At 45.3% G+C, this 15,774-nt stretch overlaps 1 protein-coding gene across 1 annotated transcript in view; it reads right to left on the minus strand.

Moving 5' to 3' along the window:
- The window catches only part of LOC139376797 (tetratricopeptide repeat, ankyrin repeat and coiled-coil containing 2b), a 224,320-nt gene that overhangs the window by 28,519 nt on the left and 180,027 nt on the right, over window positions 1-15,774 (minus strand). The window contains exons 9-17 of the mRNA XM_071119726.1: window positions 13,250-13,507; window positions 9,398-9,529; window positions 6,552-6,587; window positions 5,705-5,986; window positions 5,354-5,481; window positions 3,734-3,965; window positions 3,032-3,201; window positions 2,373-2,651; window positions 105-272 (exon numbers count right to left, since the gene is read on the minus strand). Of these exons, the coding sequence (XP_070975827.1) occupies window positions 105-272; window positions 2,373-2,651; window positions 3,032-3,201; window positions 3,734-3,965; window positions 5,354-5,481; window positions 5,705-5,986; window positions 6,552-6,587; window positions 9,398-9,529; window positions 13,250-13,507 (1,685 nt within the window). The remainder of the gene's footprint in view (window positions 1-104; window positions 273-2,372; window positions 2,652-3,031; window positions 3,202-3,733; window positions 3,966-5,353; window positions 5,482-5,704; window positions 5,987-6,551; window positions 6,588-9,397; window positions 9,530-13,249; window positions 13,508-15,774) is intronic.

Below are 15,774 nucleotides of genomic sequence, written 5' to 3' on the forward strand. Positions count from 1 at the left end.
ACAAACTGCACATGCCCAGGTAGTGTTCGCATGGTGGCTAAGTGTGACATGTTTTCCTATGGGAAATGCAAACGGTTCCCCGTCAGTGCAATAAGTGTATTTGCCTGCAGGGAGCCGGCATTGATAGCCTGGTAGATCTGTTCGTCAGTGAGGGGGTGGAGGGATGCCACGGCCACGTTGAGTAGGGGGAGGGCCCGTTCGAAGGACGACTGGGTGGGGAAACGCATGTTGCACTGCAGCAGGTACACCTCTGCCAGGTTGACGGGCACCACCTGGGATCAATTAATCAATCAGATATTTTCTATCAACAAATAAATAAATCAGTCAGTCAATCATTATTATAGCATATTTCTTAGATAGGGAGTGCAATACAATGTCCTGTATAAAAAATGTCAATGGCATATACAGTGCCTTCAGAAAGTGTTCAGAGGCCTTGACTATTTCCACATTTGTTTACTTTACAGCCTTATTTTAATTAAAATGGATTAAATAAAACATTTTCCTCATCAATCTACACACAATACCCCACAGTTAAAAAAGTGAAAACAGGTTTTTAAACATTTTTCCAAATTTCTTAAAAATAAAAAACAGAAATACCTTATTTACATAAATATTCAGACCCTTTCATATGAGACTCGAGGTGAGAACTCCAGTGCATCCTGTTTCCATTGATCATCCTTGAGATGTTTCTACATTTTAGCCCACCTGTGGTAAATTTAACTGATTGGACATGATTTGGAAAGTCACACACCTGTCTATATAAGGTCCCACAGTTGACAGTGTATGTCAGAGCAAAAACCAAGCCATGAGGAAGAAACAAATTGTCCTTCGAGCTCCGAGACAGGATTGTGTCTCCGCTTGGAGTTGGCCAAAAGGCACCTAAAGGACTCAGACCATAAGAAGCAAGATTCTCTGGTCTGATGAAACCAAGATTGAACTCTTTGGCCTGAATGCCAAGCGTCACGTCTGAAGGAACCCTTGCACCATCCTATGGTGAAGAATCTTGGTGGCAGCATCATGCTGTGGGGATGTTTTTCAGTGGAAGGGACTGGGAGTATAGTTAGGATCGATGGAAAGATGAAGTACAGAGAGATCCTTGATGAAAACCTGCTCCAGAGCACTCGGGACCTCAGACTGGGGCGAAGGTTCACCTTCCAACAGGACAACGACCTTAAGTACATAACCAAAAACATGCAGGAGTGGCTTCGGGACAAGTCTCTGAAAGTCCTTGAGTGGCCCAGCCAGAGCCTGGACTTGAACCCGATCAAGCATCTTTGCACCTGAAAATATCTGTGCAGCGCCACTCCCCATCCAAGCTGACAGAGCTTGAGAGGATCTGCAGAGAAGAATGGGAGAAACTCCCCAAATACAGGTGTGCCAAGCTTGTATCGTCATACCCTAGAAGAATTGAGGCTGTAATCGATGCTCCTACAAAGTACTGAGTAAAAACCTATTTTTGCTTTATCATTATGGGCTATTGTGTAGATTGAAAAAAAAAAACAATTTAATACATTTTAGAATAAGGCTGTAAAGTAACAAAATGAGGAAAAACTCAAGGGGTCTGAATACTTTCCGAATGCATTATATATACTGAACAAAAATATAAACGCAACATGTAAAGTGTTGGTTCCATGTTTCATGAGCTGAAATAAAAGATCCCAGAAATCTTCCATACGTACAAAAAGCTTATTTCTCTCATATTTGCTTCACAAATTTGTTTACATCCCTGTTAGTTAGCATTTCTCCTTTGCCAGGATAATCCATCCACCTGACAGGTGTGGCATATCAAGAAGCTGATTAAACAGCATGATCATTACACAGGTGCACCTTACAATAAACACCACTCTAAAATGTGAAGTTTTGTCACACAACACAATGCCAAAGATGTCTAAAGTTTTGAGGGAGCGTACAATTGGCATGCTGACTGCAGGAATGTCCACCAGAGCTGTTGCCAGAGATTGTAATGTTCATAAGCTGCCTCCAATGTCGTTTTAGAGAATTTGGCAGTACATCCAACTGGCCTCACAAAACGCAGACCACGTGTAACCACGCCAGCCCAGGACCTCCACATCCGGCTTCTTCATCTGCGGGATCGTCTGAGACCAGCCACCCAGACAGCTGTTGAAACTGAGGAGTATTTCTGTCTGTAATAAAGCCCTTTTGTGGGGAAAAACTAATTCTGATTGGCTGGGCCTGGCTCCCAAGTGGGTGGGCCTACTGATCGCTGCATCATGTGAAATCCATAAATCATTGAAATTGTTACATGTTGCTTTTATATTTTTGTTTGGTGTAATTAAAAGTAGGATAAAGAAAAATAATAAAGACAAGAATAAAAGCAAGGCAATAATGCATACTGTAAATTACCGGCTTACCTTGTAGCTGGAGCTCTTGAGGACCAGGTACCCCTTCTCTATAAGGTCAAAGGTGAGTTTTAGGTACAGGTAGGATCCCTGGCTGAGGGCCTTGAGGTGGGCAGAGAGCTTGCCGAAGGTGGTGTTGTCCATCTTGCCGTTGAGAGAGATGTTGTTCTGAATCTCAGGACTGCTGTGGATGCGGTGCAGGATATAACCCTGTAAATCCTGGTCTATAGCATCATTTTCCTCCAGACCATCCAGAGAGATATGGTGGAATGGGAGCAGCTTGGTGATCTCCTATAGGAGGGAAGTAGGGGAGGATGAAGGGAGAAGGAGGAAGGAGGAAGAGGGGGGAATGATGGATGAAGGAGAGGAGTAAGGAGGAGGAGAGGGGAGGATGAAGATGGATGGAAGAAGAAAGTGGGAGGAAGGGAGAAATGGAGGAAGGAGAGAGGAGGATGAAGGGGGTTGGTTGAAGAAAAGTGGGGGAGGGAAAGAGATGCGTGGGTAGTGTAACAAGATGTACAAGCAATCTTCCACTGATGTCAATCTATTGACAAACTCTATCAAAAGACAATGATCCTTGTTTGGTGTTAACAGTGTTAATCTTGTATGTTTTTAATGGCCACACGCTTACTGGAGGGGTAGAGGACTGTAATGCGTATAATGTAATGTACCTGTAATGTGGTCCTAACAGTGACCATCAATTTGAGCCAGGGGGGAAACTTGCTGATGGTTTTGCTGAGGAATGAGACGATGGTGTCTCCGTAGTCAGGCTTGTGGAACTCTGCCTCATTTAGCCCATCTATCAGGATGACCAGGTCATCTTCAGAGGCGATCTTCCTCTCTGAAAACCACACACAGAGAAAAGAGTCAATATGGACCAAAAAACATGATTGTAAATGTTCTGCCTAATGTACTCTTGCTAAAATCAAGAATACATGTGTTGAGGATCCCACCCACTGACAGAGTCACTAGGAGTAGAGACAGTTTCATCACCTTTGTAGAGAGCGTCCAGGGGTTCTAGGGGTGTCCCCCAAATGTCACCCTATTCCCTATATAGTGCACTACTTTTGACCAGAGATTCCCTATATAGTGTACTTCTTCTAACCAGGGCTTATAGCACACTATTTTTAACCAGGGCTTATAGGGCTCTACTTTTAACCAGGGCCTATAGGGCTTTTAACCAGGGCCTATAGGGATTTTAACCAGGGCCTATAGCGCTCTACTTTTAACCAGGGCCTATAGGGATTTTAACCAGGGCCTATAGGGCTCTACTTTTAACCAGGGCCTATAGGGATTTTAACCAGGGCCTATAGGGATTTTAACCAGGGCCTATAGTGCTTTTAACCAGGGCCTATAGCAGAGAATTGTATCACCTTTGTAGAGGGCATCTAGGGGTTCTAGAACTCCTCTTCTGAAGGAGGCCAGGGGATCCTGAACGCAGGAGCGCAGACTGAGCATGCTCTGTAGCTGTGGCTCCCTGAGCAGCAGCTCTCTGTAGGCGATGAGCTGTGGCGAGCGACACAGCAACGCTGCCACGTTGTGGACAAACTCTGGCACCAGGCACGTGTAGGCGTTGTCCGCCTGGCAGTAGTGGTACGCCACCACCTGGGGGCGATAGAGAGGGGGGAGACATGGTAGGTCAGTAAAAGGGGGTGGAAAATATAAGACGGGGTTCAGGTCATTAGGTCACACTGTAGCAAAAACATTTTAAAATAAAATGTGCATTTCTTATTGGACAAGTCCAGGTCATTCTTCAGATTGGTGCTTAATGAACACGATCCTGTTTTCTATGTTTTGACAATAAGAATCCGGTTTTATAAACTGGCGCTGCTACAATTGATTTGGTGAGTCAACTAGTGAGTCAACTAGTGAGTCAACTAGTTCATGGTGGATGATTGCAGTGTAATGAACATATTACGTCTCGTTTCTCTTTTCGGTTTTCAGCCAATAAATAATTCAGAGCTCCCTGCCGTTGAGAAAAGATGAATGTGAATGAGTGTGTGTTTAATTGCATGTTTAGACGGACACCCAGAGGAGTCAAAAGTCTAAATGATTATCCGCACAACACAGATGAGTAATCTCAGTGTGTTTCTCTATAATAATACATTCTCAGCACAGTGAGCACAAAGCTTTATAAACTGCCACGAGCAGATAACACAAAGAACAGATGGGCGTGAAAGAGGTAAGGAGAGAAAAATCAAATGAAAAAGAGGAGGAGAGAGGTGAAGTGAAGCAATTAGTAAGCTGCGCCACCAGCAAGGTGTGTCCAGCTCGGGGACTATGACAGTTGACGTGGACCAAGCGCCAGCCTCTGTTCCTCTGTTTCATCAAGGAAACCGCAGGGATAAAATAACAAATCAGGATAAAATGCTAATTGAGTCACAGAGGAATAAAACAGAGCTTAAAACAAAGGGAGAAAAGTGGGAGCGGGCTCAATTATTAATGCATCGAGTTAACAAGATATAATAGCTTGGCTGGGAAATGGCTTTCTGCAGGTATACATATTTCATAAGGCTCCCTGGCAAAGTTGTTTTTTCTCTTTTAAACACATCTGCATAATGCAGCAGGCTGGGGAGAGGAATGGGGCTGGGGCTGGGGCTACAGATGGCAAGGCGCGTCTGTCACCCCCATTTAGGGGATAGGGGAAGCTGGGGCTATGGTATGATGTGAGTGGTGTGGGGATTTAGGGAAGCCACTAAGCACCGCCTCACACATCATTCATATTTAACTTCAGACTAGACAGGTTCATAAATGTTAACACGTTTACTCCACTGAAAGAGAAAGAGTTGTTAGAAAGAATGTTTCTAGGCCAAACTGGATGTTTGCAATTAAAACAGCTAGCCTTGTGTACTGATGTCTCAAATATGCTGTGAAACTGGTCCAAAATCCAGACTAGCATGTCACTTAGTATGAAGATGTGTTGGGCATGCATTCTAACTGGTCTGCTAGTTTGGCAATGAGGGTATAATTGTTATTGGATCTTTTTTTTTAACCTGAGATGCCAGTCTCCTCATGGCCTCCTCCTGGCGTCGTCTCATCTCAGGGGTCCCGGGACAGCTGCCCCCTCCCAGAGTACCTGTGCTATAGGCCGGCTGGGGCTGAGTAAGGGGGAGCTCTCCATCTGAGAAGAAGCATAGAAGGAAGAGGATTTAACCAATGGCATGTTTGTCAAACCATTTTTATATCACCTTAAAGGATCAATCTGCCATTCCAACAATAGCAAAGCATGCACTCCACCTCTGTTTTGTTCAACAGAAATGTTTTTTTAGAAACTTTATTGAAAGCTGACTTGTTGGTTGTGGCCATTTTAATAGCACTCTCTATTCATGAGTATCTGAGCCTACGTTTGGGAGAGGCCTGCGGAGAGTCAGAGGCGATCTGTCTCATGCGCGTTCCGTGGCAGCTCAGTGCCACCAGACGAGAGATGATGGCTGTCTTGCCGTAGCCAATGTTGCCCACGATAACTACGCCGAGGTTGGGGATGTTGTTGCCTCTGTTGAGATGGGCATCGACCTCCTGGAACAGCCAATCACGGCCGGTGAAGACGGAGTCCATGGTGATGCTGGGCACCTCGAAGAGGAGGGGCTTCAGGGAGATGTCAGGTGGCCGGTATGGGGCAAACCGCACTGGAGGGGCAGGGGGAGAGAGAGAGAGGATGGACAGTTACAATGGTTGTTCTTTATTTGACAGAGAAATGCTGCCACTACATTAAGATAATGAGTGTGTATGGCCTATAGTGAGTCCTGACTGTCATGGGACTTCCTCCTACTGCTGTAATCACTACTGTAATCCCTACTGTAATCACTGCTGTAATCATGTGTGACAGAGAAGGTATTCAAGGGAAATATTCATTTGTTTCACAATTGAAACCTGTATGTCCTAACACAAATACTATTATTTTTCCTCACTAGGGGGAGTCATTAGATAAACGTGTTGTTTTTCAAAGACTGTCTGGGCATCCCGTCATCTGAACAAGAGTAGTATTAAAAAACATGGATGTATGGATGTAAACTATGTTTGGACTAAAATGTATGTCTGGAGATGAGAGAAGGACTAAATCTAAACAGGAGTTATTTTTCCTACTTCTCTTAATTTTACAGTTAGCTGTATTATCTGAAACAACATCAGTGGAAATATGGACAAAATGCATGTTACCAGACATGTAACCAGATTAAAGTAAAGTAAGCTTACGTGATTGGGATTGCCAGGCGTGGTTGTTAGCAGAAGCTGAGACAAACAGAAGTGAGAGAAAAGAGGAGGCAATGAAAGAACAGACAGGGTCATGGGAAGCATAACAGAATGGACGCTGGCAGCCGTGTGCAGTATGCTAATGGTGCAGAGCAGGGTTGGTGGTCAAAGGTCAATTACATTTCAATTCAGGAAATAACTGAAATTCCAATTCTAATTCCAATGAAGAACTGGAATATGGAACCGGCCCCCAACACTGGTACAGAGAGCCGCAATAGGAGATGGAGACTGCAGCATCAGATATCAACTAATATGATATAATAACATCTCCAGATCCATCTATTGTAAGGCAGTACACTCCCAGAAAGAAATATCCTGTGGTCAAGTGATATCTATCTATTGGTTTGGGGCAGGCGACACAGTACAACATAAATGCAATAGACAGACCATGAGTCAGGGCTGGGGAGAACACGTGTGTGTGTTACATAAGGAGCATCACAATATAATGAGCTCCAATTGCTGTTATTTATATAATATATTCCTTCCCAAAACGTACAAAGTGCTGGGCCAAGCATGTTTTACAGCTAAACCAATAATAATAATAATAATAACAACAAGTTGGGAAAAATGGTTGATGACTGCACAGTAGTGCAGTAGTATAGGTAGGTATACCTGGGGAAAAACTACTTCCAATCTGTGAATATAGCCTGACATCAGCAGCACCATATTTATGTATATACAGTCAACACAACTTGATAAACTCAATTTAGCTGAATCACCACAAACAAAAACCGACAATACACAAACATGGACACAGACAGAGACACAGACAGAGACACAGACAGAGACACAGACAGAGACACAGACAGAGACACAGACAGAGACACAGACAGAGACACAGACAGAGGCACAGAGACGCACACTGAGTCTGGGCATAAAACAGTTGCTGGGATGCAGGAAACCATCGAAAATCTTTTCTGCATTGCCATCCTTCAATTGATCCTAAAACGGATTAATAAAATCTCATAGACTACGAAAGAGTGTCGTAGATTTCAGTAATGGAAAAAAACTAAAACACCCAACACTTTCTCTTCACTGTGTGTTAGTTAGACCGGGCACCGGCCATAGCAGATGTCAATTAATACGGTGTCCTGCATTAAGTGGTGCTAATCTCATTAAGTGACTAAATGCCAGCGCCAATACAGGGCTGGCATTTAGTCTCTTCTCCCACTGTAATCACCTCACACAAGGTACTACTCAGCACTAGCAGTTGTCTATGGCAAAGACCATTAAGCATTAGGCCTATTAGCTAAGTCATAGTGCCTCTGCTGGTCTGCCGAAGGTGATAAAATCCTAGAAACATGGCTGCCATGTTGTGAGCAGGAAGGAGGGAGCATGGAGCGGGTCTGTGGGGGGTGCTGTATCTGGAGCTGCATCACTTCCTGCTTAGACAAGGCTGTGAGAGGTATAAGCCTAGGGATCACTCTGCGCCTCTCCTCTCCCCCTGACCAGCTAGACAGAGTGGTATCACTGTGTGTGTACGTGTCCAGACGGAAAGGCTCACTCAGACACTTTAATTATTCACTAGGTGAGGATGACTCAGAGCAGGGGAGGCTGAAAGAATGGAGGGAGGTGAGGAGGAGTGGTACTTCAGTCTGCTCCATATGAAGGACCAGGGTTACATTAGGCCCAGACAGCTCTACTCCACAGATGTGCGTGTGTGTGTCTGCCTTCGTGCGTGCATACATTTGCATGCATGGATTTTTGTGCCTGCATATGTGTGTCTAGAATGAGTGTATTAGGTGGGAGGCAATCTAAGAAACTGCATCTGCCTGATTCACCAGGTCTATCACCATCTCTTGCTAAGCTACTGTACCACGGTTGTTTCCCAAATGGCACCCTATTCCCTATCTAGTGCACTACTTTTGACCAGACCCCTATGGGCCCTGTTCAAAAGTAGTTCACTAAATAGGGAGCCATTTGGGACACATGGTCTCTTCTCCCTGCTATCTTCACTCTGACTCACTCACTGGGCTTAAAACAGCATCACTGAGCTAGTCTCTTGATTTCCATGACAGCATCAAACAACATAAAACAAAGGAAGTGAAGCAGTGCCAACCAAGGAGGACGCTTCAGCATTTGGTTACCATCTGACTAGCACAACAACCCGCTCATACATACTCACTATAGTACAGCAGCAATGTGTTGCTCCCTTTGCGACCATTCCTACTTTTATAGCAGACAATTTGTTCTCCTTTAAAACTCACTGTGCGGCCATACACACTAGTTAAGTAAGTCTCTCTCCCTGAAGTAAGGAGGTGTAGTGGTGTAGTTTACTCAGGAAGGTTGCTAACACTGATCGGAAGAGGCAAGGAGCATGCCTGGATGCAGTGGGCCGGCTTGTAAACACACTTGGCTGCGCTTAGGAGAGGAGAAAAACAAGTGGCTGTAGAGCTCGGAGAGTACCAGGCCTAGAGCCCTCTACTCTGCAGCTGGCTATGGGGAGCCCACACACACATGCAGAAGCACGCACGCTCATGTGATATAATTATTATTTTGTAGATGTGTTATGGAGACACACAGCTAAGTGTGAAATGTAAAAGCACTTGAGGCAGCAGCTTGCTGTATCCCTATACTGTATGACTGGATGGCAGAAGACTGTGAGGAGTTCATTAGTGGCTAAATAAGTAAAGAAGGAAGAATGGCAAGGGGAGAACATTATGGTTGTCCCAAATGTCACCCTATTCCCTATATAGTGCACATTTGACCAGAGCCTTATATATAGAGAATAGGGTGTCATTTGGGAAGCAACCTGTCTCTTCTGAAGGGCTATAGTGCTCCTGTCTTACCTCTGAGGTCGGTCTGGGCGTGGCCTGGTCCGGTGTGTGTGTTCTGTCGATTCATGCGCATCGATGTGCGCAGCGGAGTGTGTCTCTGATCATCCAGGTAGGTCAGGTCCTCCAGGTGAGCCGAGCTGGTGGCTGAGGTGTGTGTGTGTGTGTGTGTGTGTGTGTGTGTGTGTGTGTGTGTGTGTGTGTGTGTGTGTGTGTGTGTGTGTGTGTAATGTGTGTGTGTGGAAGAGGAGAGAAAGAAACCGTTTGATTCACATGCAGCTTTGATTCACATACAGTATTATGATAGCTCATGCCAGCATCCTGAGGCGGTTTGGTCGTCAAGACTGAGTAAGTTCACAGTAAAGTTTAGAGAGGAAGGCAGGAGGGAGGGATGCAATATGGCTGTTACATGGACCTGTCCCCCACCCCCCTCTGAACGGCTGTTCCATGGGCTTGTGAGAGGAGGCAGATGCCACCTAGACCCTGTGGATTAATTAACTCTGCAGACAAATGTCTTATTCATGGAGAAAAATCCTTCACACTGACACTGCTGCTTGCTCACACCATGCTGTGTCTGCAGACCAGCTCTACTCTGGGGGCCACTGCATTGTCAATGAGATTACAGAGGCTGGTGTGTGTGTGCGAGGGGGGGGGGGGGTCGGTTCCCTCAACCCGCCACCACATCAGTGGGAGCTGCAGCCTCAAAGCCAGTCAGAGTCAGAGGAGGACATATGTATGACTAAGTGAACTATAAGGTATGTCTACAGCAATGTCAGACCACAGCTTTGAGAGAGAGAGAGAGAGAGATTCACTACTCTACTCTCAGAGCATGGTGAGAGGTCAAACAGTCAATCACACCTTGAGGCACTGTCTTCTTTGAAACTCTACCTGAATAGATCCACAGATGCATCATGGAGTGAGGAAGGAGAGGAAGGGGGTCGAGCATGACTTCCTATTGACTCCCTCTCAGATCAGCCCTAACTCGTCAGTAGCATCTATCCAGGCAAACTGCACCCAGGTTGGAAGTACAATATAATCCATGGGGAGAGATCTAGAGAGGTATGCTGGGATCAGATCAGTCTGATCATTAACACTGGTCTCTTCCTCCTCTGTCCGTCTCAGAGGGTTCACCTCCCAGCAGCTTGTGTGCATCACCAGCTTAGTGTTAATGCTCCAGTAGCATGTGTGTCTGTGTTGTTGATTGCAGTGAGTCACTACAGCAAACCAGCAATGGAGTCAACCAATGATGAAGCTCACAGCACAGCTTTCCCAAAATGGAGGGAGGACAGCAGCTGGGAATGCTGGGGGCTTGGCCCTGGACCGTACTGGAATGGGGATGGCCATGGTCATGGAACTGGGTGATGTAAGTCCCACATTGCACCCTATTCCCTATATAGTGCACTACTTTTGATCAGAGCCCTATGGGCCCTGGTAAAGAAAAGAAAAAACTATTGCACTAAATAGGAAATTGGGTGTCAATTGGGACACAGACTGGTTTGTTCAGATAAGAAATGCCACTCCTACTACCACTACGCTAGCCTGGTCCGTTTGTGATGTATGGCCTACATGTTTGGCATGAAAATGACCATAGGAGTTGGCAATACAGCACAAACAGATCTGGGTACAGGTTACCACTAAACTAAGACAAAAGGTCAAAGATAATGTTTGGGTTTAGGAATAAGGTCAGGAGCTAAATTCAAATTCTCCCTTTCCCTTTCTTCAACTCGGTTTTAATCTGAGGAGGACTGAGTTGAGAGTGAATTCACTATCTATCAGCAATGCATTGTCTGTGCCAATGCAGCTAAGATAGCACAACTAGCGTGCTCAGTGGAAATGGAGGGGGAAAAGTGTTAGTGAGAGAGAGAGAGAGAGAGAGAGAGAGAGAGAGAGAGAGAGAGAGAGAGAGAGAGAGAGAGAGACATCATGATGAAATGACTCCTGGCGCTGAATAGCATGGTGGAGACCTCACCCAGCTGTGTGCGTGAATGCGCATGTTCCTGCTTTAACAACCCAGTTAGAAAGCACATGTCCAGGAACATTGCTGCTCTCTGATATACATCCAGGCTAGGCAGTAGGCCTGGTATCCCAACAGTCCAGCCAGTTATCCCACAACACATTTCAGAAATTAACTAAATGCTATTGTCTCCTGTAAAATGTGATGCCGCCCAATCTCCCTCTCCAAGGGGAAATAGAGGTATTGACATTTCTAGTGTAATATTTCTACAATATAGGGTGTATACCAAATTGGACCCAATTGCTATTTAGTGCACTCATTTTGACCAGGGCCCATACGGCTCCATTTTGGACACACCCTACATTATTAATATGTACAGATGTGAAAATTCTGAAGAATGGCATGGTGCAAAACCTGATGGGTTACTGACTATGTTTTATTAGTCTGGTCTTCAAGGCCAAAGAGTTTGAGGAGAATGTACATTTTGCAATGAGAGGTTTCTATTAATTTCTGTTCTATTCCACTTAAAATACTACTGAGATGACTGTGAACGAGACAGAAAAGATATCCTCCTTTAACATTATATATTTCCTCCCTCCTTCACCCTCTCTCTTTTCTCTCCATCCCTCGCCTCCCTCCATCCCTCTCACACTCTCCCAAAAAGCTTCTCTCTCATTAGGTAATAAAGTATCCCCCTCTCCTCATTTTCCACCTCTGCAGCCTCCCTTTCCTCTCACTCCACGGTCTCAGCTAGTTCTCTCCTCCTGCACTTCAAAGCAGTGTCTCTCTCCCTCTCAGTGACTCAGGGGGATAGAAACGGTTAATGCCTGAAGCTCTGATATTCCTCTGCCGTGGGAGACCAGCCAATCCACGGCCTCCTCTCCTCCCTCCTTTCTTCCATCCCTCGCTCTTCTTCCCCTTGGTGGAGGAGATAGCTCTCCCTCTTTCCCTACCTCCTAATGCATCCACTTCTCTCCTCCTTCTCAGTCCCATTCCACCACTCACAAGGTTCATTCTACTGTAGGCCTGGATAAAATAAATCATCTCTCCTTCTTTCGCTCCTCTCCCTCCCTCGCTGTCGCTCTCACCTCATCTCATGTCATGTTACTTCTCGAGCAGCTCTCGAGCCCACTCCTCCTGCCTGCTCTGTCCTTTTTCAAGGACTCATTATTGAAGCAGGAGAATAGATTGAAGCTCATTCTCTCTAAACCACTGTCTGTACACCCACTACCTGGCTGTCAGACAGACAGTTAGCTATTAGAACATGGCTGACATAGAGAGCAGGTCAGAACCGATATGTGTGAGGTATTTTACTCTTTTTAGTGAAACGGTTCCATTATCTACTCTGGCACACTACTAAGAATGAAACAATACACTGGGAGTTCATTCTGAGCGGTATGTTAGTATTGACATTGTCGGAACCCCACTGCATCTTTGCAACACTGTAACGTCTGAAGGGAAGGCTCAGTAATACAGCTCATCTCCAATGAATGTCTCGGCTCTGAATAGCAGGACAATAATACAATAAGATCCATCAGGAATGGCAGCCTGTTATGTAACTTCACATTTTAAGATTAATTTAGCCATACTTTGGGGAATAAGCTATTTGAGGCATGCTATAAGTGTCATAACTAGACACACATACATTTTCTATGTAACGTTCCCCTCAACATTCAGATACAATTGACAGAATGTACAAAATATATATATATTTTCCTGGAATCAAACAATAGAGCTCAATACTGAGAATGAGGCTGTCAACATTATCTTGCGCCTTTTAGATAAAAAGGGGAAGGAAGGACACTGCATAAGGACGCAGTCAAGGTTAAGCCGTAGGTCAACGTCAAAGGTTAGGATATAGATGTGTAGGAACAGACCAAGCAGGAAGAGCGAGGAAGAGGGTGGGGACTCACCTGCGACGGAGTTAGGGCGAGGCATGAGGTACAGAGGGATGGAGTGAGCGGAGTGGGAGGACATGCTGTCCAGGTGTCTCTCAGGGATCTTGTTGAGGCTGTAGGTTGAGGCGGCCATGTTCTCGTCCACACGGTACAGGAACGAGTCAGTGCCAGACTTCTGGCTCTGCCACAGCTTCAGGTTACTGCCACGCGAGAAACCTCCCTCCCCGTATTTACCCCCACGCTCAGCGTTCTCCGAGTAGCTGGTCAGGGTGGCTGGAAGGAAGGAAGGAACAACGGGAGTAGAGGAGAGGGGTCAGGGGTCAGAGTGTAAGGAAGGAGGGGTTGACTCTGCTACGACCATGCTTGATGACCCAACGTCACAACCAATCATTAACAGTCGTGGCCAAAAGTTTTGAGAATGACACAAATATTAATTTTCACAAAGTCTGCTGCCTCAGTTTGTATGATGGCAATTTGCATATACTCCAGAATGTTATGAAGAGTGATCAGATGAATTGCAATTAATTGCAAAGTCCCTCTTTGCCATGCAAATGAAATGAATCTCCCAAAAACATTTCCACTGCATTTCAGCCCTGCCAAAAAAGGACCAGCTGACATCATGTCAGTGATTCTCTCGTTAACACAGGTGTGAGTGTTGACGAGGACAAGGCTGGAGATCACTCTGTCATGCTGATCGAGTTCAAATAACAGACTGGAAGCTTCAAAAGGAGCGTGGTGCTTGGAATCATTGTTCTTCCACTGTCAACCATGGTTACCTGCAAGGAAACACGTGCCGTCATCATTGCTTTGCACTAAAAGGGCTTCACAGGCAACGATATTGCTGCCAGTAAGATTGCACTTAAATCAACCATTTATCGCATCATCAAAAAGGAGAGTGGTTCAATTGTTGTGAAGGCGGCTTCAGGACGCCCAAGAAAGTTCAGCAAGCGCCAGGACCGTCTCCTAAAGTTGATTCAGCTGCGGGATCGGGGCACCACCAGTATAGAGCTTGCTCAGGAATGGCAGCAGCCAGGTGTGAGTGCATCTACATGCGCAGTGAGGTGAAGACTTTTGGAGGATAGCCTGGTGTCAAGAAGGGCAGCAAAGAAGCCACTTCTCTTCTGGAAAAACATCAGGGACAGACTGATATTCTGCAAAAGGTACAGGGATTGAACTGCTGGGGACTGGGGTAAAGTCATTTTCTCTGATGAATCCCCTATCCGATTGTTTGGGGCATCTGGAAAAAAACTTGTCCGGAGAAGACAAGGTGAGCGCTACCATCAGTCCTGTGTCATGCCAACAGTAAAGCATCCTGAGACCATTCATGAGTGTGGTTGCTTCTAAGCCAAGGGAGTGGGCTCACTCACAATTTTGCCTAAGAACACAGCCATGAATAAAGAATGGTACCAACACATCCTCCGAGAGCAACTTCAACCAACCATCCAGGAACAGTTTGGTGACAAACAACGCCTTTTCCAGCATGATGGAGCACCTTGCCATAAGGCAAAAGTGATAACTACAGTGCCTTGCGAAAGTATTCGGCCCCCTTGAACTTTGCGACCTTTTGCCACATTTCAGGCTTCAAACATAAAGATATAAAACTGTATTTTTTTGTGAAGAATCAACAACAAGTGGGACACAATCATGAAGTGGAACAACATTTATTGGATATTTCAAACTTTTTTAACAAATCAAAAACTGAAAAATTGGGCGTGCAAAATTATTCAGCCCCCTTAAGTTAATACTTTGTAGCGCCACCTTTTGCTGCGATTACAGCTGTAAGTCGCTTGGGGTATGTCTCTATCAGTTTTGCACATCGAGAGTGACATTTTTTCCCATTCCTCCTTGCAAAACAGCTCGAGCTCAGTGAGGTTGGATGGAGAGCATTTGTGAACAGCAGTTTTCAGTTCTTTCCACAGATTCTCAATTGGATTCAGGTCTGGACTTTGACTTGGCCATTCTAACACCTGGATATGTTTATTTTTGAACCATTCCATTGTAGATTTTGCTTTATGTTTTGGATCATTGTCTTGTTGGAAGACAAATCTCCGTCCCAGTCTCAGGTCTTTTGCAGACTCCATCAGGTTTTCTTCCAGAATGGTCCTGTATTTGGCTCCATCCATCTTCCCATCAATTTTAACCATCTTCCCTGTCCCTGCTGAAGAAAAGCAGGCCCAAACCATGATGCTGCCACCACCATGTTTGACAGTGGGGATGGTGTGTTCAGGGTGATGAGCTGTGTTGCTTTTACGCCAAACATAACGTCTTGCATTGTTGGCAAAAAGTTCAATTTTGGTTTCATCTGACCAGAGCACCTTCTTCCACATGTTTGGTGTGTCTCCCAGGTGGCTTGTGGCAAACTTTAAACAACACTTTTTATGGATATCTTTAAGAAATGGCTTTCTTCTTGCCACTCTTCCATAAAGGCCAGATTTGTGCAATATACGACTGATTGTTGTCCTATTGTTGTCCTATGGACAGAGTCTCCCACCTCAGCTGTAGATCTCTGCAGTTCATCCAGAGTAATCATGGGCCTCGTG

This window comes from Oncorhynchus clarkii, chromosome 20 (assembly GCF_045791955.1).
Source record: "Oncorhynchus clarkii lewisi isolate Uvic-CL-2024 chromosome 20, UVic_Ocla_1.0, whole genome shotgun sequence".
NCBI classification, from domain to species: domain Eukaryota; kingdom Metazoa; phylum Chordata; class Actinopteri; order Salmoniformes; family Salmonidae; genus Oncorhynchus; species Oncorhynchus clarkii.